The 26,123-nt window shown below is 36.8% G+C and overlaps 3 protein-coding genes across 3 annotated transcripts in view; 2 read left to right on the top strand and 1 right to left on the bottom strand.

The window, feature by feature from the left end:
- The window catches only part of LOC132119361 (small glutamine-rich tetratricopeptide repeat-containing protein alpha-like), a 184,717-nt gene that overhangs the window by 95,749 nt on the left and 62,845 nt on the right, over positions 1-26,123 (top strand). The window lies entirely within an intron of this gene.
- Positions 5,863-12,837, top strand: LOC132119362 (bcl-2-like protein 15). The gene is made up of 4 exons (XM_059529242.1): positions 5,863-6,008; positions 6,569-6,684; positions 7,046-7,264; positions 12,429-12,837. The coding sequence occupies exons 1-4, from the start codon at positions 5,906-5,908 to the stop codon at positions 12,456-12,458; spliced, it is 468 nt and encodes a 155-aa protein (XP_059385225.1). The 5' UTR covers positions 5,863-5,905; the 3' UTR covers positions 12,459-12,837.
- On the bottom strand, positions 13,889-21,840 carry LOC132119347 (adenosine receptor A1-like). The gene is made up of 3 exons (XM_059529213.1): positions 21,703-21,840; positions 20,936-21,672; positions 13,889-15,439 (listed from the first exon to the last, which is right to left on the bottom strand). The coding sequence occupies exons 2-3, from the start codon at positions 21,262-21,264 to the stop codon at positions 14,776-14,778; spliced, it is 993 nt and encodes a 330-aa protein (XP_059385196.1). The 5' UTR covers positions 21,265-21,672; positions 21,703-21,840; the 3' UTR covers positions 13,889-14,775.

Below are 26,123 nucleotides of genomic sequence, written 5' to 3'. Positions count from 1 at the left end.
GTTTAATGTTTGCATTTCTTTCCCTTACTGTACCGAAAATGAACCGAACCGTGACTTTAAAACCGAGGTACGTACCGAACCGTAATTTTTGCGTGCCGTTACACCCCTAGTATTCACAATAAAAATCAGCAACATTCATTAAGAAAATAAATAGGGTCAGTTTTGATTTCATGCTGACTAACATATTTCTTCCAAGTTCCCATTTAAGGCTGCCTCAGAGGATATATAAGAAACTGTTAAAGGTGCCATCTGTCATGTCTGGTAAAAAATCAAGTCATACTCCACATTCCATACCAGATGGGGGCAGTATGCCTCAATAAAGTGAATTGGTCTACTCTAGAGTAACAAACGAGAAACGGCATAGTCTCTATGCTCCGCCCCTACCTTCACAACAACCCTAGAGCCATAGCCGAAGCCTAAGAGGACGTTTTGCCTCCAGAGGAACGTTGGGTGATGTCAAGTGATTTTGAAACATGACATCTTCAAGCTACTCCCCTTCACCTTTACCAGTGAATATGTTCCTATTCGTTTTGTTCATATTACATTTTGAGTTGTATATACACATTATTTGAATTAAATTAATCTGACAGACAGCATTCTGTCAACATCATTGGTCAACATCAGACAGCTGATGTTGACCAAGCTAGCGCCAACCAACGTAACCAGAGCTGCCAACTCTCAAGCATTCACCGTGAGACACACGCAATTGACTCTTTTCACACGCTTTCACGCCACACATCAATTTTCTCACGTACAGAAAAACCACGAAGCAAAGAGGACACGGAGACCAACAGACTAGACAGAGCAGGTTAGTTATGATATAAATAAATGGGTAAGTTATAGCTAGCTTATTATCAAACGCAGCTACGGTTAGCCATCGCTAACATTAGCACGTTTATCGAACAGCCTTCGATACATTTCTATGTTATTACTTCCCGAAAAAAAATAGACAAACATAAAACAAACTTCTAGCGAAATACTAACACCGTCTAACTTACCAATCCAAAAGAAATGTTGCAAGTTCGGTGTCGAACCTCATTTCTTTCAGGTCCATCAGTTGTCTCCAGCGATTGAAAGCAGTGCCGATGTTTACTCTGGTTCGGCTCCTTTTCTTATCGGATTTTATTTGTGATTCCGAGCGCGGTTGTTTCCCTGCAGCGGGTGGTGGTCTCTTGCCAAGGGCTTAAGTCATCCATCCGCTCTCTTCCCTGAACTGAAATGAAGTAGTGGGCTGTACTTTCCACACGATTGACATCAGGTTAGATTACGCCCACAAGCCGTGCGAGTTATTCGTGTATTGCAGGTTGGCTAGTGGTTATGTTGCCCGCATACCGCCTCCCATGGCCGAAACTGGTATTACGACACCTGTCGGGCCGGGGCTAGTAATGCTAATGCTAATTAAGGTTGATATCTCTGCAGCACTATAACTTGACATTTTTTTATGACATCATCACCCTTATTTCTTCTCATTCTTTTGATGCGTGTAGGTCATTTTTTGGATATTTTTACCTCAATTTTTGCACATGGCACCTTTAAACAAAAAGAAATTAATTAATTAATTAATTAATTTTAATTGATTAATTAATTAATTTTAATTAATTAATTAATTCATTACATTTATAAAGCGCTTTTCTAGGCACTCAAAGCGCTTTACATAGTCTGGGGGTATCTCCTCATCCACCAATAATAAGAAACAATAATTGTTGTGGGTAAATAAAGACAAAAATTATTTAAGCATTTTAATTAAGTTATTCTAATTTATTAATGTTAATTGTGCTCATTGTTAACAATAGTATATTCATATGAATAATTTTTAATCATCCTGCAGTTCTCTTGGATGTTTGTTGCGGCTCCCAGTGCAGTTTCACAGCCCAGTCCTGGAGCTTCCAGTTGAAAGAGAGTTTTCTGTCACAGCTGCTTCATAATTTCCTTATGTTGTATCACCAAAACATGTTCCAGTCACTGCTTTTATTTCTTCTAGGAATAAATAAAGCAAAGTTTGCCACAATAAAATGAATGATCTTAACGTGTGTACATGTAATAAATATACATGCATATGATAAATAAAACAGGTAATAAACCAGCTAAAATCAATAAAAGATTTTCAGATGCTAGATATTCTGCTCCACAGCTAATGTCAGTGTAATGTTCTGCTGCAGTGGCGGTTCTACACGGAGGCCTAGGGAGGCCCGTGCCTCTGTAGACATGTCCCTGGCCACCCCTGTGGCCACCCCCGTGCTGAAATAAAAAAAAGTAATATGATTTTACATGCGAGCGCCAAAAGCGGAACTAATGTGACGCAACATTCTACACGGGTAAATTAGTGCAGCGCAGGGATGCAAACATCGCGCTTTTCGGCGCCTCCCGGTTTTTTCACATCAGTTTGGATGACAAAGAGACAGGATAGACTGCGCATGACCTGATGTTTGTTTCGGACCAAGAAGGCGAATTGAACGTCACGGAGCGCTAAACTCTTATGCAGTGTGTGTTTCATTCATAATCGACACCAGAGGGCGCTCTCGCGCAGAAAGTCATACCAGGAAACTCCTAATATGGACAACAGCGTCCAGATATCGCTGTATGAAAACAGTTGTTTTCGGGTTTGTTTTTTTCAAGTCCAAAAGAAATCTCTAGCAGGTGATAAATACAGTATATGAACAATGCAGTGCTAATTGGCATAGCATTTATTACAGTATAGAAACAATTCTGCCTTATTATGTGATAAACAGTGTTTGTAGTAGCCTATATAAATCATTATTATTTGTTATTGTCCAGCAGTTATAGATTTCAAAGCCAATTAAAAACTAGAAATTAGAGAAAAATTTAAGTTGCCTATAGTATCCACTACCAGTCAAAAGTTTTTGAACAGCAAGCTTGTTAATGTTTTTTAAGGAAGTCTCTTCTGTTCACCACCTGCATTTATTTGATCCAACTACTGCAAATCAGTGAATTTTTAAATTTTGGTACTAGCCTATTTAATATAGCTGTTTTCTATTTGAATATTTCAAAATGTAATTTATTGAGATTTCAAAGCTGATTTTTATTTATATATATAATATAATATACATACAGACACACACACACACACACACACACACACACACACACACACATATATATATATATATATATATATATGTGTGTGTGTGTGTGTGTGTGTCTGTGTGTAATTTCTGTCCCCCTCTGAAAAGATGGCTACGCCCCTGGTGACTTGGGTCTGATTATAATTTCTCAAAGTCATTTGAAGCAATTTCATAGCTTAATGTTATGGACAGAAGACTATTTACATCATTAAATTAAAGTTCACGGAAACCTTGTTTTCCCTCCTCTGCGGCTGTCAATCATTCTCCATTCAGTATTCAAATAGCGCGCACCTCGTCCATTTACAGCAGGATGCATGGTAAAACTCTCTCCAATATTATATACTATTATAATGCTTGATCTGTAGATAAAAAGGCTGTGGATTTGCCTAAAATGACTTTAGTTTGTGTATTTGTATTTTATGTTTGTTGCTGTTTTTAAAAGACTCGCTTGTGCCTGTTAGATCACACACGCTTTAAAAGCCTAAACTTTTAAAATCACTTTGTGAGTTCAGTTTTGAAGCGTTTCATATTATCATGGTTTTGCGCACTGAAACATTATTAAAAGCTTATTATATTTTTAGCCTGCACAATACATTTAAAATAAGCATAATTTAATTGTATATTATTTCTGTGTAGTGTAGTGTAAGCATTATAAATATATACACTTCTGAATTCTTGACATTCATATATAAATATTAAATTGTGAAATGTATGATTGCCTGATTGAATTTTATAAGAGTACTAATAGTAATTTGTTTTTATTAACATGTTTAGATTGTGTAAAATTACTGTGTAGATTTTTTCAAGAATTACTTTTTGTATTTATTTGCTTTACATTTAAATAAAATATGTTGCCATTTTTAATGTGCCCCTATGGTTAAACACTGGCCCCTCCTTGGCCCCCCCAGAGCCGCCACTGTTCTGCTGTGCTGTACTCGAGGTGTCAGTGAGCACTAGATTGAGTGTCAGCGCTGATGCTCGAGCTCTCGTCGGGTGCAGTGGCGCGCGCCTGTAATCCAAGCTGCTGGGAGACTGAGGCTGGCGGATCGCTTGAGTTCAGGGGTTCTGGGCTGCAGTGGACTATGTTGATCAGGTGTCCACACTAAGTTCGGTATCGATATGGTGCTCCTGGGGGAGCTCGGGACCACCAGGTCGTCTGAGGAGGGGTGAACCGGCCCAGGTCGGAGACGGAGCAGGTCAAAGCCCCCGTGTCGATCAGTAGTGGGATCGCGCCTGTGAATAGACACTGCAGTGCAGCCTGAGCGATACAGCGAGACCCAGACTTTTGTGTTTGTTCCTGCAGGTGGACAGGTTGATTAATAATTCAATGATAATCAAATCGTTTCGCTCTTAACTGTCAACTCCAGATTTTGCATTTTACAAATTTGTAAGATGTTTTAAAAAAAATTTTCAGCAAGTATATTTGATGCATTGCACTTGTTTTCAATTAACCCATTTCAGCCCAAATTTATCTGAATGGTTTCATGCATATAGTCATGTTAATAGTGTCCTATGTGAACATGTTCTGCATTTATTTTTCCCAAGGTTTCGTTTTTTTTCTTGAAAATTGTATTTGAATGTTTATACTTGCATGTGGGCTTTTGCCCATATTTATGTTGTATTTACCCCTTCAATGTCAAATTTGAATAGGAGGAGTATGGTATTCTAATCCCATAGAGGAGAGCATTCGGCATCTAACTCAAAATAACTGCTTTCAATAGATCAATCTGTATTCATAAACAAATTTATCATTCATAAAAGTCGAAGAACATTTGATGCAAACCCCAAAAAAGGCTGCATCTAGTTTATAATCTATATGATAAAACATCAAATCCATTTGTCTTAAAATGGTGGAACACAGTGTTTAACAAAATGCAGCCATTAAGTTGGCCCAATAGGGTATTGTGTATCAATAAGTTAAATGAAAATGAATAAATAAAAATAAATAAATAGAATTAATAAAATATTATCTATGTAATAAAAAGGGTATTCCTGAATGAAAATAACTCATTTAATATTCAAAAAAGGATCCACATACTTGTCTAAGTCAAGTAGTGTTTACTGTGATTTATCAAGCAACCTTTGAAAGGTTAAGACAGTGAACACATCATACACAAACAGGTCATATTAGTATTATTATGTTGTTTGGCTCTATTGCCTCTATTGGTCAGGCGCCACTGGTACTTACACCAATTTCTTTAATGCTAATGTATGGTTAGATCGGGGAGTGAGGTTTACCAGCACAGCACTAAATTTATACCGTTACACACACACACACACACACACACACACACACACCCACACACACACACACACACACACACACACACACATATATATATATATATATATATATATATATATATATATATATAAAGCAGTAAAAACTGTTTTCAACATTGATAAGAAGAAATGTTGTTTGATCAACAAATCAGCATAGCTATTAGAATGATTTCTGAAGGATCACGTGGCACTGAAAGACTGGAGTAACTGAAAATTCAGAGTTGCCATCACAGTAATAAATAACATTTTAATAAATATAAAAAACGAAAATTAACTTCATTTTTTATATTTTACTGTACTGCTAATCAAATAATAGAACATTAAAATTAAACTTTTCATAAATTCACAACCCCCAGTTTGGGAAACCCTGTTGTAGGGTATATAAAATATAAGTTTAAATAAATGTCACTAGAACAAGGAAGGAAGCACAGCCCCATTCGTTTGCGTGTTTACGGCGTCTCAAGGACACGCCCGCGATATGAATATTCATACAGACACCACCCAGTGGAAAAAAATATATTGTAACACCGTTAAACGCGATGGCGGCAGCCGGCATTCAAACACAAACATACCACGTCATACACTGCCTATTACAAAATGAACACGATATTAATATGATGGAGACTGATGGTCCTGAAGATGGTAAGTGTTCGACTTTGGTTTCTGAGCATAATTCGAGTCATTCTACGAAAAGGCGATGCCTCTTTTGAACGTAGCCTATGTGTAAACAATGACTTTCTCACACCGACCTTACATAGCTGGGTCTTTGGGTTAGCTGACCTTGTTTTTGAAACGCATCAATTTTATGTAATAATTAAAACTCAAAATGCACACAAGGCAGTTTTTATATCAACCTCTTTCAACTCCGTTGTTTAAATGTAAATATTTAAACATCATAATATGTTTTCCTGACAGATTTTCTACACACAATAAATATCACTAACAGGTTAAGTAAAAATATAATGAATATATAACATAGTGCATGTTTTTATTAAAATGTAACGTTATGTGACATTGGTTACAAGCTGATTTATTGATGTTGTACACAGCTGAAACATTGATTTGACGATGTAAAAAAATGCTCACAATTTAACAAAATTGCTATTATGAAAATATCCTTAAATGTTCTCTCTCTTGTCATGTAAGTGCACAATTACCAGATGCATTATTTGAAGTCTATTATAAATGTACTTGTTCTGCAGAGAACTCATTTGACCCTGTAAAAATAGCCTCTAAGCTCAGGGAACTGGGTGATGATTATGATGAGAAAGTGATCCAGCCACTGATGAAGAATGTACAGAGTGCTGCAGCCGATCGTGTGAGTCCAAATAGTCCTTCTTCAGACACTGATCAACTAATCTGAAGAATGTTTGTGTCACTTTGTGAACATTGGATATTTTATTAGTGTAACTTTGTTCCTGATCTACTCCTAATTCCAGGCAATAACTGTATAGGCTGCTGTAAAGCAGTGCAGTTGATATCTGCATGTTTCATTTTCTTCTCTGAACCTACTAGTAAAAGTGAAACTGCTTGAGCAGCCTCCAAAAGTATGCACTATTTCCTGTTTGGGTCTGATAGCTAAGCCTTTTTGCTTTAATTGTATGGCAACTACGTGTTTTTAACCACATGTTTTTTTACCACGTTTGACATCTGTAGCCTCTGACGTGTCTGTCCTCTAGGTGTTGACTGTGTTCAGTGATAGCGTGGACAGCCTGTGTAAGACGTGGGTTGTGGAAAGAGCAGAAGTGGTCTCAGAGAAGCAGCTCCTCAAGGCTGCCATCACCCTGGGACTCTTTATGAAGAAAAACAGCCCTTCCATGACGAATGTAGTTGAGGATGCTATGATGGGATTTGTCAACAACCGTCTAACAAACTGGATTGCAGAGCAAGGGGGCTGGGTAAAGATACTTTTAGCAGATTTGCTTTAACCATTTCCTTAGTCCAAGACCAAGAGGCCTGGGTACATCTTCAGAAGGATTCATCTGGTCACATAGAGGTCACTTTCAAACCAAACAGGCTTAATAGGATTGTTGTCCTTTGAAAAATTACATCAGAATTAATGCACTTTCACATATAACCACACACATGGTTACTTGACCTCATCTGGTTTCTCCAATGTATTATCATAAACACAATCACTGCTTTCTGAAAGCTGGTTAAACTCAAAATTTTCTCAAAAGCTGTTATTCTTAATATTAATGCCGATAACTCCATTATATTCATGTCTTTTTATTAAAAAAAAAAAAAAAACTTTACTAAAGAAAATACAGAGAAATTTTAGTTATAGAGTGCTTTTATTTTTTTATTTAACAATTTTTTTTTGTCTTGGTCATTTTTTTTTATGATATTGCATGCTGATATAGTTTCAGTTAGTGTTTAATGATGTCAGTATGATCTTGTCTTCATTTCATCTTAGTCATGAAAAATAGTTAATTAACATTTTTCATCATAATTTTCATTAAGGAAATTAACACTAAGCCAAAAGTATCTGAAGCAGGGGTGTAGAGTCCAGAGACTGTTCCTGGAGGGCCACCTTCCAGCAGGGTTTAGCTCTAGCCCCAGTTGGAGCTAAACTCTGTAGAAAGTGGTACTCCAGGACCACTTTTAGATTTAAACCGAGAGAGTGTGTCTGAACCCCGAACATTATCAGGAGGCTATTCCAGAGTTTGGGAGCCAAATGTGAAAAAGCTCTACCTCCTTTAATGGACTTTGCTATCCTAGGAACTACCAAAAGTCCAGCATTTTGTGACCTTAGGGAGTGTGAAGGATTGTAACGTGGTATAAGGCTAGTTAGGTATGCAGGAGCTAAACCATTTAGGGCCTTATATGTAAATAATAATAATTTGTAACTGATACGGAACTTAATAGGTAGCCAGTGCAGAGACTGTAGAATTGGGGTAATATGATCATATTTTCTTGACCTGGTAAGGACTCTAGCTGCTGCATTTTGGACTACCTGTAGCTTGTTTATCGTAGATGCAGGACAACCACCTAGAAGTGCATTACAATAGTACAGTCTAGAGGTCATGAATGCATGAACTAGCTTTTCTGCATCAGAAACAGACAACATGTTAAGTAGCTTGGCAATGTTTCTAAGATGGAAGAATGCAGTTTTTGTAACATGGGAAATATGATTTTCAATAATCTAATATAACACCCAAATTTTTGACTGTAGAGGAAGTAGCAGTGCATCCGTCTAGTTGCAAATTGTAATCTACAAGATTGTGTGTACTGTGTTTTGGTCCAATAATTAATATATCTGTCTTATCCGAATTTAATAAGAGAAAATTATTGGTCATCCAATCTTTTACATTTTTAACACACTCTGTTATCTTAGTTAATTTAGAAGTTTAATCTGGTCTCGTTGAGATAGATAGGTGAGTATCATCAGCATAACATTGGAAACTAATCCCGTATTTTCTAATAATATTAACAAGGGGCAACATGTATATTGAAAAATAGAAGGAGACCTAGGACAGATCCTTGTGGCACTCCATATTTTACTGGTGATAAACGAGATGACTCCCCATTTAAATAAAAAAAAAATGGTAGCGATCGGACAGGTAGGATCTAAACCATCTTAGAGCCTGCCCTTGAATACCTGTATAGGTTTGTAATCGATCTATGAGTATGTCATGATCTATGGGGTCGAACGCAGCACTAAGATCAAGTAAAACTAGCAATGAGATGCAGCCTTGATCTGATGCAAGAAGCAGGTCATTTGTAATTTTAACAAGTGCAGTTTCTGTGCTATGGTGGGGCCTGAAACCTGATAATTTTTTTGCAGGAAGGAGCTCAATTAAGCAGACACAACTTTTTCTAAAATTTTAGAAATAAATGGGAGATTTTAAATAAGCCTATAATTTGCCAGTTCACTAGGATCTAGTTTTGGTTTCTTAATAAGAGGCTTGATAACCGCCAGCTTGAATGGTTTTGGGATGTGACCTAAAGATAACGACAAGTTAATAATATTGAGAAGCGGTTTTTCGGCTACAGGTAACAACTCTTTCAGTAATTTAGTTGGTACAGGATCTAATAAACATGAAGTTGGTTTAGTTAACACAATCTATTTAGATGACCAACTCATTAGAAGTGAGCTATGAACTGTGTTCCAATCGATATGATCCCTACGCCATGTTCATTGCTCCCTACTCCCTGAGCAGGGGTTTACTTCAGTTTGGAACATGGAGTGGAATTGGGAACCACTAGCTGCGTTTCCACTCGTCGGGGCTTCCTTGGGGCAAACAGCCAGGGTTTTTTGGCCCAACGAAAAGCAAGCCAGCTGGGGCTAGAGGAGTGGTTATGAACAAAGGTGGAGTTTCTCCGCGTCTGAGATCGTCAGCCACGGATCATATCAGAAAGCTAACAGCTATAACAGATAAAGATAAAGATAAAATATACTTTAATGTCCCCCAGGGGGGAAATTTGTCTTGGGCTACAGTCACTGCGACACACACTTACAACGTACCACATAAAAAATACACAGAATATAAACAATACAAACATGCGTCATTACACTGTATCGTGAAAATTTCAAAAATTAATTTATAATAATAATTGCACAACACAGTGGGGATAAAAAGTATACAAGTAGGTAACCGTCATTTGCTACTGTTTAGCATCTTAATGGCAGCTGGGATGAATGAGTTTTTATACCTCTTTAACCTGCAGTATGGCATTCTAAATCGTTTACCTGAGGGTAACAACTCTATTTCCTTATTCAGAATGTGGGATGGGTCATCCAGAATCTTATGTGCCTCCCTGAGCACAGATTTTTCATACAGTGACTGAAGGTAGCACTGTTCTTGGTAGCCTACAATTTTAAAAGCTGTATTGATCAGCTGCCCCAACTTAGCTTTAAGCTGAACTGAAAGATTACCATACCAGGTCTGCATGCTATAACGTATCACACTCTCTAAAATCATTTAGAAAAACAAGCAAGATTTTGCTGTTAACACCAAACAGTCTTAACCTTCTTAAAAAGTACATCCTTTGTTGCAACCTGGTGCAAAGATTTTCAACATGAATGTGCCAGGAAAGGGAACAATCAATAAAAACACCCAGATACTTATATGACGTAACCTGACGTAACACCAGCATTAAAAACTTTTTAAAATAAGCTGAGCTCATAACTTACTTTCAGTCAGCAGCAAATGTTTGAAATTACTTGATCCGATGTGGATTATAATCACTAAACAAGGCAGAATAATTTATAAGCGATGTAAAAGATTATGCATGCTAAACATTAACATTAACATGGTAAATATGACCACTGGAGAAATCAGACGTCAGCTTCTTATTCTCTATCACAATCGTGTATTTATTTTAGTGGTGGGCCGTTATCGGCGTTAACGTGCTGCGTTAACGTGAGACTCTTATCGGGCCATAATAAAAAAATATCGCCGATAATCTATTCTCAAAGTTGGGTTGGGAGCTGGGTCTATACTATGCAAGCTATGATGACTTTCACCTTGATATTTTAGCACGGATGTATGCCTAACCGAATTGCACTGTAGGGGGCGAGAACGAGTCTTGGAACCTCTGTGTATGCCTACTGTAAAATTACCACATCAAACGTGACGTGCGATGGATGCAGCTATGAAGCCGCTGGGTTTGCTTCAGGGATTTATTTTTTTAAAGAAGCTTCCAATGGAAAACTCGACAAGACTCACACCTGTTTCACACATACTCCGTCTGCAGTGTGTATGCAGTCCGTGTGCGTTACATATGTGGAGCAGAAGCAGCACAGACTCATTGTGCTTTCACACAGGACAGGTTTGCAGTCTACTACTCGGTACGTAAACGATCGCTGCACTGCTGCAGACGCACCAATCCTGGAACCAATCTTGCTTGTGCAATGCGGAATTAGTTTACAGCTTTCTCAAGCAAGTTTGTGATGCATTTTGGAAACAGGAGATGAGCCCCTGGTTTAATGCGCCACCTGGCTTGAGAAACCCGTTCTCAAAGACTTAACGTTACTTTTAGTATGAGCAGACTGCGTATCAATCAGTGCATTGGAGAATACAGTGAACATAAATTAAAAGTAGCCTATAACAAAGTTGCTTGTCAGGTTTGTCAATCCAAAAAACACAACCCGCGACCCAGGATTTTTTCAACACAAATTTACGAAAAAAAAAGCCCAAAGTCACATATAATCAGACTTATCAACTCTGGCCTTATCTACTCCCGCCCTCACCGTCATGGCACAAAAACACTAATAGAACTTATAGTTTTGGGAAAATACTTATTACAAATCTTTATACTATTTTGATTTATATTAATATAATACAATGAATCACAGTCGTCTAGTCTCCTAACCCTAACTCACTCTAACCCTAACCCTGATTTTCTTTTGTTGTTGTTTTCTGAATTAAGCAGTAGAAAATTAGTCATCCAGTTCTTTATATCAAGTATGCATTCCATTAGTTTCGTGTATTTGTTTCTTGTGTCGTGGAGAAATATGGAGATGAGTATCATCAGCATAACAGTAAAAGCTAACACCATGTTTCCTGATGATATCTCCCAAGGGTAGCATGTGAAGCGTGAAGACCAGTCTCCGTACTATGATACAGTCTAAATTTCATCAAAAATATCTTAATTTGAGTTCTGCTGATGAACGAAGGTCTTACGGGTTTGGAACGAGTAATTAATGACAGAATTTTCATTTCTGGTGGTGAACTATACCGTTTAAGTCTTTACAGTGGCACACACTGTATAAATGGCCTGAATCATGTAATTTTCAGACACTCACAGTCTCATTTTCATTCCTGTCAAAAAATAATAATAAGGCACTTCTCTGAATGAGCTCAATGTAGTTCATCTCAGTTTTTAATGTATCACTAAACAGATTCTTAGTGTATTCCACACTTTTTACAAATAAAGCTGCATAGGCTCCAAATCCCACCACATGACCATAATAAATAAGTACTGCCTTCTTAATTGATAAATAATTAATAATAAAATCATACTTCTGATATAACCATTATGATTCATTTTTCCCCAGATTTATTTTACTATTGGTAAACACACAAATTGTCTAATGTTGTTGTTTTTCTTTTCCAGGTCTCTGTGGCTAAGAACAGCATGTGTTGAAGTCGGAGCTCATTGTCTCATTCTCTGAGAGATTCTCAATCATTTCTCTAAAATTTGATTTGTAATACAGGATAAACTGTAAATGGTGCTCTTTTCAGACAATCACAGACAGCAACTCTAATACAGATATTTGTTTGAATGTTTCAATTGATGCATGGATTCTCAACCAACAATGTTTTTAAATAATAGACTTGTGTGTCTTCTGATGTAGTCAGATTCTGAAGTCATATTTCGTTACATCACTGATGTAACACAAGTGTGTGCATCTGGAGTAAAACCGGAATGCTATTTTAAATCCTTTGAAATGAAGAACTTTGAACAAATGTATCAGTCTCATAGGGTCATGTGTGTTGTAATAAACTTTAGTGACATTTTAAAATGTTAATCTTCCTTCACAAGAGATAAAATAAATATGGGGTGGATATATTTAGCATTTTATTCTTTGTAGTTAATGGTTTTATTAGTAGTGAGGTAATAACAATTACTCGCTAATGACCTCACTTCACTAATAATGACTGTCACTTTGAAATGAATTCAACATAAGCATGGTTATTATTACTTGAATAAAAATTAGTCGATGTGTCTTATTGTAAATTATGGACTCTTGAATGATTTCCAATGAAACTATGATCATAATGCGCCTTTTCAAACCTTCACAAGGGGGCATCACAGTGCCGAGTTACCATCTGATGACTGCTGTTCACACAAGAAAAGCAAATAAAACCATTGCTTCTGAAGACTTTGTCAGTAAACAAAATCACACATAGAGGAAGTAATAATATCTTTATCTGATTACACTTTAATCCCATCACTTTGTGCTATTACGGGTATCTTTAAGTTACAGTTTTTAACAGGTATTAGATTAAGAGCTTCAACTAATCGGTGTAGGTACTTGCAGCTTGTGAGTCATTTGAACTAGATATTAAAATAATGAATCCAGAGTGTTTATGCCATGAAGTATAAACTTGTTAAATTCTTAGTTGGCATGTCCTCTGAATGTCCTTAGCTTATTAAAACATAAAGAGAGCCCTGAATATTTGAGAGACTCAACTGCAATTGTCCTCACAGGTTATGCATAATTTATTTTAGCAATAAAACAAAAACAAACAAAAAACACACACACATTAGACCTCCGGCAGTATCACGCAATCTAGATTTATTTGTAGTTCCTTCTCATCTATGTTTGCATATCTTTTCTCAGGTTCATAGTTTTGAGCAATCTAAATATTAAATGCGAACCGCCTACAGATTGTTTCATTTTAACATCATGCGGTGAAAATGATGGCTGCATGACTTATTTTCCCACAAATGCATGCTATTCTTGAATATGCATCATCAATTTCCAGTGATTATTCAGTTAAGTATACAGTATTAAAACGCCAAATAATTTAATTGAGACTGGAACATCTAAAAAAAATAAATAAAAAAATAAAAAATAAAAAAAGGAAAAAAAAAGTTTTCTAGCATGGCAAAAGCAACTTCGCTGATACTGGACCAATATTATCACGCAATGTTCTGCTTAAAGGGATAGTTCACTTAAAAATGAAAGTTCTGTTATCTTCTTTTCAAACCTGTATGATTTTCTTCTGAAATGAATGAATGAATGAATGTTCTGTTGTTCGGAAAGAAATTCAATGGGGTCCAAAACAATTCTGAACCCCACTGACTTTCATTTTATAGACATTTAAAAAAAAATAACTATTCATACAGGTTTGGATTGACACAAGGGTGTATAAATGATGACATAATTTTTAATTGTCCCTTGAAGACGAAGTGGGCCTAGTTGCCTCCAATTTGCACTTGTCCTGAAAAGCAGTAAGTGACAAATAACTCCATATCCCATATTTCCCAACATCAATGTGCTGGCATACAAAAATGACCTCAGATTACATCCTCAATGTCCTTTCTCAAAGTCTTCAGATGCGTTAATGCTACTGACTAAAGACGAGTGTGGTTTAGTGCACTCATAAGCACTGAGTCTGCAGTTTTGCACTCATTATACGACGCCCTTTATGAGATAGCTGCATTCAAATGAACCACAACACAAAAGGAAATCATAATCAAATAAAGATTTTCCCACAGATGTGAATGCCTGTGTGGCTATTCCTCTAAAACAGGCCACTTTCATTTATTTAATGGTCCCTCGCTAATGATGCAACTCATTATATGCACCATTGACTAAGTTTTCAAGGAAACATTTCCAGTAATGTTCGATCGTGTCCATTTCTGTAGCAAATGTATTTTCACAACTGACAGCATACATCCCAGACTGCATTTTCCTAGTAGATTCATTTATACTGCCATATTTTAAAAAGTGTCAGATGTCATTGCCCCCCAGTCTTCTCTCTTTGCTGCTATCTATGCGAAAGATGGGCCTATCACGCAGACGTGGATCCTCTGTGCAACACACATACTGTTTCCAGATCTTAACGAATGCATTCTGGAATTTCTTAATGCGGAATGCATAAACAATGGGATTGACAACGGAGTTGCCATGACTGAGCAAGATAGCCACATAAAGAATTTCCATTGAATTTTCACAGGTAGGGCAGAAGAGAGTGATGCAATTCAGAAAATGCAACGGCAACCAGCTGACTGCAAACAAGAAGAGCACCAGTGCGAGTGATTTCGCCAGCTTCAGTTCTTTCCCGTAATATCGAGTGGGGTCGGTCTGGTTGGTGGTGATCTTCTTATTGAGCTGCTTGTGGATCATGTAAAAGATCTCAGCATAGATAAGCAACATGAGGACGAGAGGTGGCAGGACCCATCCGAAGAAGTTGAAGTAGACCATGTACTCCATGCTGATGACGTTCTCGAACTCACAGGTTACAAGAAGGTCAGCACCCATGGTGCCGTTGATCTGTCGTAGCTTCTCCAGATTGTTCCAGCCCAACATGGGCATCAGGCCGACTACGATGGCCACCATCCAGCACACAATCACTGCAATTCCTGCACGCTTTGGAGTCACCACTCTTTTATATCTGTGGGGAAAAAATGGCATCTTTAAAACAAGTATGAGACAGTGTAAGAAGTATTTGAAAATTGGACAAAAACACAAAAGGTACAAGATTGTGCAGTGTACTTAATGGCTTTAATTTGTTGCATAATACTCATATTATGCATACAAATATTTAAGTAAATGGTTTTTGTAATTTCATTAACAGAGCAAACTGATGCAAATTAAGTCATTTGCACTACTTTATATAGTGAGAATGCTCTTAAGAGTTCTTTTTGCACAATTATCATCATCATCATCATATTCTTTATTCAGGACATACATAAAAATGGTCCATAGCACTATACAAACATACACATAAAAATACAAAACTACAACAGTCAAAATTCCACACACACAAAAAGAGTGTTCAAATATTAACATATAGACTAAAACGCCAATGGTTCCACAATCTCGAAGTGAACCTAACTGCACTCAATGCAGGGTTCACTAGTGTTGCGATGATGCTATTATATGACTCTGCTAATCTACACATACATCTGTACATGAGATTCCTGAGTACAGCAGGACACGTGAATACATTAACATTTACACACATTTGGCTCGCACTGCCCCAACGTGGCAATTTAAGCAGCAGCCTCAACCCATCATTGTATGCCACATTGAGTTTCTGCATATTGCTTTTTTTATAACGCCGCCACAAGTGGGCAGTGTACATCGGAGTGCAAAAAGCTTTAAAAAGTGTAGTCTTCACAGATGGTGAACACATACTAAATTTGCGATTCAGCATATTAGCCTGTGCATATAACATACAATACTGTCTATGAATGTCCCTATCATCAGACAGATCATCAGTTATATAATGTCCTAAATATTTGACCTCATCACACACTTTAAGTAAAATACCCGACAAATAAAAAGCAGGAAATGAGAGTTTACTATCTTCCCTGCTTCTAGCAATCATTATATTACTCTTCTTAGAATTGAACGTAATATCAAAGTCTGAGCCATATTGAGAACATACCCTTAGTAGCTGTTGAAGACCAGCACTATATGGACAAAGGATGACCAGGTCATCTGCGTACATGAGGTGGTTAATAATGGTGTCCCCAACCATACAACCTGTTCCACATTCGTTTAACAACTTTGATAAATCATCCATATAAATATTAAAGAGAAAGGGAGATAAGATGCTTCCCTGCCTAACTCCATTACTTACATTGAATGAGGCAGACATAAAGTTACCCCATTTCACATACATCGACTGATGGGCATACCAAAAGGCCATGATTCTCACTAAATATTTGGGAGCCCCTCTGTTATACAATTTGTAGAATAGTTTCTCATGATTTACCCGATCAAAGGCTTTAGAAGCGTCAATAAAACACATAAAGATTGTTGAATTATGCCTGTTATATAAATCTAAAACCTCCTTTAGGGCAAAAATACACATATCAGTGCCATGTTTAGGTTTGAAGCCAAACTGATTATCAGAGGTCAAGACAAAATGTTCTAGCCTATTCAATATAATCCTCTCCAAAACCTTAGATAAAATACTGGCTAAAGCTATAGGCCTGTAATTATCCAAGCTATTAATCTTACCAGCTTTTTCTTTAATAATAGGCACTAGTGTGACAGATAAAATAGAATCAGGTAAAATACCATGGACTAGCAACCCAGTAAAACAAATAGCAATTAGGGGACAGAGTTTTCTACTTGCAAATTTTAGATGCTCCGCAGATATCTCATCCATACCACATGCCTTGTTATCCTTTAGCATCATGATTGCATCATATATTTCTTGAGGTAGAACAATTGCATCTTCATTACTGTCAATGTCACCCATTGTAAAAGACTTACTTTTAACACAATTAAACAGCTCATAGTAATGTTTCTGCCACAACTGAGTAATTTCTTCCGCGCCGTTGACACCATCAATATTCGTTGGTAACAATGTTTTACAGTTATTCATTCTTTTGATTTCTTTCCAGAACTCAATAGGACTATTATATTGCAGCTTCCTTGCCAGAGAATCCGACCTCATTGTATTTTCCTTCCTCTTAATAAAACGTAGGGCATATTTAAACTTTGCATTTGCTTGTTTCTTGTATTCGAATAAGGGAACCTGTTTATGTCTACCTGACTCATCCCATGCTTTAAAGGCCCGTCTTGCCTCAGCATGCATCTCTTCCACATAGCCATTACAACCTGGCTTGACTTTATACAATCTGTGTTTCTTATACAGGGGCCTGCTCGAAACAAGGAGGGACTTCACAATATTCTCATACAGGGTGCATAGCTCAATACCATGTTGAGGGTTCTTGCAATTAATATCATAACATGCCATAGAATCTTTAGGTAATTCAATGTTATTCAACAAGATGTCAGACTGAATATAATATTCCTTAAGGTCCTCCTCATTCAGATTAGACCAATCTATTTTCCCCACACACATGTTATCTACAGACACAAAAGCAGGTATATTGCCTAAGCTTACAGAAAAAGAGAAAGGCACATGATCAGTAGTAGCAAATTCATAATTAATTTTTATGGCCTCTATAGAATCATGTGCATCAGCCGTGCAAATGCAGTGATCTAGCCATGAGGTTGTGTGCCATGCCTCACTGACATAGGTGTAGCTACTATCAGGCAAAAGCACTTTGCTAGAAAGAATTAGACCATTATCAGAACAGAACTGCATTAAATGTTTGGCAAATAAAGCGCTGCCATCAGAAACATCTGCATTCATGTCACCCACAATAAAGAAGCACGTGGAAGCATTATCTTCAATAAAGGACATAACACAAGCCAGCCTAGTAAGATATTCCTCTTCATTTTGAGAACACTCATAGGGTGTGTAAATGTTTAAGATAATGAAGTTTTTATCACCACAATTAAACTCAATTCCTATAGCCCAATCAACATCCAGTCTAACCACCTTAACCAGCTGATCATATTTTTTATGCCATAACAGGGCAACACCACCAGGTATTCTACCATGAACAATTCTGGTACTCAGGTCAGTAGTAGATTCACTCGCCCCATAAAAGCCTTTATGCAGGGAATTTAGACCCTCTAAATCCTGCTTAGGTAAAAAGTTTCTTGGACACATAGTACATCACAGGCCTCCAAAAGTTTATCCACTACTAGGCGGCGTGATTTGTCTGCTTCACTGTGCCCAACGCGCAATCCACGTGTGGTATACACGATATTGATGTTCATCTATATTTATTGATCCCGGGCCGCAGCCTGACTGCTGCTCCCCTGTGGAGCTACAGGTATAGGAACAGACTCAGAGCGCTGCTGATCTTCTTTTGATTTTGAATTCTGCAGTTGAAAATGATTATTTAAAAAATCCCAAATTATGCAGACTGTTAGCTTCAACAAAACCACATACCAACAACCTCGTAGTTCACAGTAAGCATGTCTTTAAAGGTGTAAAAGTTATTGTTTAAAATCAATTACCCAGTGGAGAAAATACATGGGAATTTGACATCCTGTTACAATTGATACACTCTTCAACACTGAAAAACAAGAGCTTTGTAAAGAACGCTTAACCATGAACATTACTAAAATTAGGCCTGTTTCTGAGGAAGCACAAACACAAAGTTTTTTTTTTTTTTATATCTGTTTTAGAGTATCAAGTGTGATTTATCTGCAATAAATAATCCCTGTGATAAATTGCATGGAAATTAAAAGTGTTCATCTGACTACACAAACTCTGTTGTGAAGGATTACATTTTGATTTAGTCACAATCCCTTCTCTGTGAAGAGCAGAAGGTCTTTTAAGACAACACAATTGAAGCTAGTGAAGCATGCCATCCACTCAGCTGGCAAATTGGCACTAGTTGCTTGTTTGACAAACTATGCATTTGTCCAGTGTAATTACCTCAGACTGGAATGTTATAATCTTATTTAATATTTAAAATAAAGGATGGGCAAGTCATTTAGCTGTTCCTCTATGCAATCAGAAGTAATGCTCTATAACAGTCTTTCTACCTAATTGTTTTGTCTCCTATAATGTGTAAACTATATAACTCCAACTTCACATTAAATGAGAGGCCATGGTCAGGACAGGAAAATAAGAACTGTGAGACAGTCATGGTTTGAAGGTGCCTTTGAAAGTGGATTCCATGTCACAGCAATAATTTCAGAAACATTGCAGCCCACGGCAAACCCACTCAGGTCAAACTTCATTCCACGATCTGAAAGCAAAGATGCCACGCCTCAGCATTTCTCATTTGCTACAATATTTCTTAATTCTCTTTCTAAGATTGTAATGTGACGAACAATTATGATTACATTCTAATCAAAGAATATGCATGTTCGTTTTCTGTTTAAATAAATTTGACATGAAGGGATAGTTCACCTCAAAATTAAACTCACCCTCAAGTTTCAATCGGCAGGACTTTCTTCCGTGAAAAGAAAGGAGACACTTTAAAGATTGTAATGGCAATGAATTGTAAATGAAGATGTCAGGGCTCAAATAAAGAAATAAATCATTATAAAAATGGTTAATGTGTGCTATATTTAAAAAAAATTTGAAGTCAAGCTATTTTTTTTACATACTCCTTTCACCACTACATCCCATTGCCCTGTTCATAAGAGTTCACAACTATTTGTGATTTCTAAACAAAACATTAATTTAAATAGGAAACATACTACAATTGTATGATTCTGCCACAAAATAGAGTTATAGTTAAAGAAACAACAGTATGCATTTCTAATTCAGCCATTATGTTGTTTCTTTCTAATGATTTGATTGATGGTATTGTCTCAATAAGGTAGCATCCATTTAATAATCTGAATTAAAATTATAATTTACACTCAATACGTTATTAATGCATACTGTTTTATAATGTACTATAATACTTAGGAGCAGATAATTGCCACTATTTGCAGTAGGCCTATAAATAGCAGACAATCCTGCTATTTTAACAGTATAAATAGAATCTATCGCTTTCTGCACTTAGTGTAAATAACATTTTGTTGAAAATAAGCTACTGATATTTTCACTTAGTATAAATAGAACTCAGTGCATAGAATTCATTCATCATCAGTGTAAATAGAGTCCATTACTATTTGCACTCAGTGTAAATAGCATTCATCACTATTTGCAAATAGTAAATAGCCTCAATCGCTATTTGCACTTAAAGTAAATAGGATCTATGGCTAAAAATATATGCTATCCTTAGTGTAAATAGCTGCTGCATTTTATTACATTTCGTAGTGATTTGGGGTTCGTTTTTGCTCGACATGACAACATTAATTACTTAGTTGCATTAACATTCTTTAAAAGTTCTCATCTGAATGAAAAATAGTGATACGGGTTTGGAACCACTTTCATTTCGTTTTGGGTTAAATATCCCTTTAAGAATTGTGATATCACAATCAACTTCAATACAACCTCGATATTATTATACTCGATATTACTCGAAACCATCATGCATTAAAAAAAGGAAAACATAACAGGAAATATGAAATGAGAATTCTTGTGAAATGAATAAGAAACCAACATTACCTCATTGGTATCTTGACCCTCAGATAGCGGTCAATAGCAATAGCCAGGAGTGCGAGTATTGAACTTTGCGTTAGTACCAGTACAGTACATGCAAAGAACAGACAGCTGTAAAAATGAGTCTTTAGTCCGATGCTTATGGTTATAGCCAGAGGAATGACAAGTGCCCCGACCGCAATGTCTGCCAGAGCCAGGCTGACGATGAAATAAGTGGTCGTGTCCCGTAGAGATCGGTTGATTCTCACAGCCCAGACCACCATCACATTCCCAATGACTGACGAAAGGGCAATCAGCACCTCCATACCAATGTACAGACCCAGGACACCAGGCATCCTTGCTAGGAGTACACGTCCTTGTGTTGAACAGGATAAAAGATTCCCCTTTTTTAATAAAAAGACAGCGTGCGTCAAACGAATCCAAACAGTCGCTTTATTCTGGTGTACATGTCGGTGCCAAAGTTACATGGGGCAGGAAGAAAACAGAAGTTGCGTTTCCTCTCCGAAATGCATCCGCGGCACCGTGATCATCCATGTCAGCTCCACAGTGAACAATCATGAGTCACTTCAGAATCAGACCCACCACGAGCATCACAATCAAAGTTCATTAGAAGCGATCTGCGCGTGACAACACCTGTGCCCCACAATCAGTCAAGACAGACGGCTTCCATTTGGTTTAAAATTAAGACCGTACATAAGTCTCTCGATGTCGAAAAGTCCTGCAAGGTCTGACGGTCACCTCAACTTTTAAACAGCGCGATATATAACGCGCACATCGGCTCCACGGTAAGGCTCCTCGGGCACGCTGGGGCAAACAATGCAAGTTTCACCAATTAGTAGAGAACTAGTGATGTCCAGTTCGCGAACGAAACGTTCGATTTAACCGGTTCTTCTTAATGAACCGGTTGAACCAGTTCACCAAATAGGACTTAATTGTTTAACGATTCGCATCTCCAGTAAGCACTGATCTACAAATGACTTAAATGATTCCCTCTTTAACGTGGCTGAACTCCCTCTGAATAGAAATGAGCCAATATCCCGGAGTAATTCATTTACTGAAACAGCAACACTGACTGAACTGGCAGCCAGGATGTTTTCATGGGGTGGCCAGTCTGGTGTGGCACAGAAATCTTTGTTTGACTATAATGTTCTGGACTGTTTTAGAGCATAAAACACAACTGAGTACAATCTTTTTTTATTTAACAGTAAGATATTTGTGAATTAGATCAAGTAACACTGAGAATGACAATTTTTATATTGCTCCTCACCTCACTATAGCTTTATTGCTCATTCAGCTTCTCAAAACTCTCAAATGCTTGCTCTGGCAGAATATAAAATTAGTTATTTTAAATGGTTACATATATTCTAGTATAAGTGCACCGTGCTCACGTTTATTTGAGCATTACATTTCAGTTTTTATATCTGCTTGTGCATTAAATTGTGATCTCGAATTGCAGAATATATTTTGTTACATGGACAGTTTGCAACTTTAAACGCGTTTTTGGTAATTTCATGTCTTTTAGCTGATGACGGAACTATAGGTATAGGTATATTCTTTTTTTTTAAATGACGGAAATCATAATATTACATATCTTTTCTAGGCAAATGGATGAGTGAGTCTATCGCGCGGCCAACAAGGAATGTGTTTGTTGAGCGTTTTGTCCTCTATGGAAGGCCATGAGGGTCAAATTCACGTGAATTTTAACGCGTCAACAACACGTTAAATACGTGTATTTCACACGTAAACAACACGTATTTAACGCGTTAGGAATGTGTTTGTTGAGCGTTTTGTCCTCTATGGAAGGCCATGAGGGTCAAATTCACGTGAATTTTAACGCGTCAACAACACGTTAAATACGTGTATTTCACACGTAAACAACACGTATTTAACGCGTTAAATACGTGTTTACGCGTTAAAAATCAGCGCGTATTTAACGTGTATTTCACGTGTTGAATACACGTGAAATACACGTGAAGTACGCGTTAAAAATCAGTTTGAACAGGTCAATGTCATTGGCTGCTGAGGACTTGGGTCAAACCACTTCTGTGAGCTTAGAGGGGTGTACCATTCATAGAAAGTCAACCACCATTTAACATGCTATAGATCAGCTTATTCAGCCTTATTATTTAGGGTTTTTTTGTATAGCCTATAGAAATAATACATTTAAATATCAGTTTTATGAAATATTTATTTTTTAATAAATATTAATAAAAATTTTTGTGGTGATAGTACAACGTTTATAAAAGTAGTTATAATTTTGTAATTAAACAGGTCTTTTTGTTTAGCTCTTGACTCGCCGAAGTATACTATTTAAATACTGTTGCTTTCTGAGTGCCATACACAAAAATACCAACTCATAACTCCACGAATATAGCAAGGAGAGTCCAAAGTTATAGTCTGATTCTACTGTGACGATCCAAGGGGCTGTCCAGCAGGTGTCATGGGGTAACACTTTTTGTGTCTTTAGGTTAAGTGCTGTGATGCAGGTGTGGAAAATTGATTGTGATTAACCATGCTGCTTATAAGATGCTGGCTCTCTTACCCTCGGGAGGGAAGGAGATTGGGGCTTGGTTTCTGCTGGTCTTGCTGTTTGGTGGTCAGGCGGACTTTCTCACGCTCTCCAGTCCAAGGCTTCATGTTGTGTTTTTGTATCTTTATATTTTTTATGTTTTACCTTAATGTAGTTATGTCTGTTTTCTGATTAAAATACATATTTGTGCACATTTGATTATGTTGTATGGACTCTCCATTCATGTTGCTACTCCTTGAGCCAAGGGGTTGTAACACTATGTTCTGTCAAAAGTTTAATCGAGTTCTCCAACTGATCCATGACATACATATGAAAGATCGTAATGGATTGTTTTTATTTTGGACTGGAATCTGCTGTAAATAATGATATATCATTTTTCACAATCAGAGCATGTTTCATGATCATGAAGTTATAAAGGTAAAACCATGAGAATATTGCAGCATGTGCGCATTTGGAGTTTTTTTGTTTCGTTTTGTTATAATTCGATGACGAATATCTTCAAATCTAAATGAGAGATTATTGTATAATTGGGCTCATTTTAATCTAAAGAAATTAAAATTTTCCATGAGCTATGCATGTTTCATGTTTTTTTTTCTCAATTGAATGGTTTCATGTGTGTGATAATATCGTAAGTAATATATTTACATCAAGTGAACAAATTACGATTAATTTGAGCTCCTTTTAATCTGGAGAATTTTCTGAAAAAAAAATGACGTATGATTTTGCATGATATATGAATGTTTCATGAACGTATTAATAAAAGCGCAAAGTGAAACTAAAGTTATTTGTTGTGCTGTGCCTGTTGGGTTTTATGTGTTATAGAAATATGAGTAATATATTTGGATCTCATCCATGGATTACAGTATCTCTGGGCTCATTTTAATTGGGATAATTTTCTGAAAATAATGATCTATGCATGATTCTTGAAGCTATGAAAGTAAACAAAACGTGAAGTATCGAGCTGTTTTTCTTTGCACCCTCAGTGCGCCAGTCTGCTTTCATGTGTCACAGCTCTATGAACTAAATCTTTCGATCTTATCATGTTTGGTGAAGTTAAGAGGTAAAGCGGCACGGGACTGAAACCTCTGATCTTTTTTTTTTTTTTTTTGCTAAGATACATTACCTTTTTTTTCTATGTGTTATAGCTTTATGAAATATATATTTAGATCTAAATGATGTTTTATGGTGAGTTTCGACAGTTTTTAATCTGCAAATGACGTATCTTTTGTATGATATAGCCTATGCTTTTTTCATGAAGTTATGAGTGAAAAGCCTACATGACAGCTACCATAGATTTTTGGCTAAACTACATGCTCTCTGTGCAGTTTTATGTGTGTTATAAATCTTTAGATATAAATGACAGATTTGACAGATAGTTTTGGGCTCTTTTAATCAGGAGAATCTACTATAAAATTCTGGTGCATAATTTTACACTGAAATCTTGTTTTATGAAGTTACAAGTAAAACGGTGACATCAATAGGCCTATTATTATTGTTATATGGGTCTGGGGTTGACTTCTTGTACAAAACTTGCTCCAGTTTATTCAAAGCCTCAAACAATTTCTCAATGGTGCGACTAAAAAAACTCTGAGGTCGCACCGGTGCAACGAGCCATTTAAGGGGAAAAAAAGTCTCTGCGACTCTGAAGGTCTCCCTGTGGTTCAACAACAGACAATAGAATCCTGCATTTTAGCCTGAGCCCGACGGGCTTTTTACCCCCTCGAGCCGGGCTTCGATAGTTCAGATGTGGGCCGGGCCTCCAGTCTGTTTAGACTTCTTATTACTTTTTATATTTTAGACATTCATCAATTATCGATGAAAAAAAAAAACTTGCTGCGCTGGTGGAAACAACACGAGACCGTGATGCCACGACTGTAAAGCGTGGCTCGACGGTGTTTTGTGTCCTGCAGCAGCGCAGCTGAACAGTTCTGCGTTCAAATAATAGGCTTAAGAAGAAGGTATTTTAATTATTTACTAATAAACTAGTGTTTTCTGAATCTGTGTCACAAGGATGAAGTTGAAATCCCGACTTGTCATCCCCTCATTAGAAGCGCTTTTAGAGATAAGTACATCTTTATGGGTTATGATTATAATGAAAGAGTTTTTGTTTTTGATTTGTTTTATTTCATTAAGTAGTTATTTAAAGCTTGTATCTATCTATCTATATCTATATATATATATATATATATATATATATTATATATATGTTTTCACTGAGTTTCGGTTAATTTTTGTACTCCTATTAAAGACAACACAGCAGAACGAGCAACTGTTTTGTTGATATTGTGTGTGCAGTTACGAATAATGTATTACTCTTAGCTTTATGAGCAAAAATGAGGCATATCCACGGAAAAAAATGCAAGTGATCATGTTGCCGTCTCCCTGTCCTGAAGCATCTCCTCACTATTGGATATAGCTTACATTTATCTGGGTCTAACGTTTAAACATTGTCATATGCTTCAACTGTTTTAGATCTATAGATTTTATTTTAGGTAAGTTGTGATGATTTGAGAAGGCTAAATTGATCAAACATAGGCTCACTGTCTGCCGCTGGCAGCTTGGTCGTTACTTAAAAAACCCTAAAACTTATATTTAACAAACATAAAATGCTCCAAACGCTTTTCTAACTTAACTTATATATATTAACAAAATATAATCACTTTG

The sequence above is a fragment of the Carassius carassius genome, chromosome 38 (genome assembly GCF_963082965.1).
Source record: "Carassius carassius chromosome 38, fCarCar2.1, whole genome shotgun sequence".
Taxonomy (NCBI): domain Eukaryota; kingdom Metazoa; phylum Chordata; class Actinopteri; order Cypriniformes; family Cyprinidae; genus Carassius; species Carassius carassius.
Note: the sequence above shows the minus strand (reverse complement) of the source record. Positions and strands in the feature narration are given on the sequence as shown.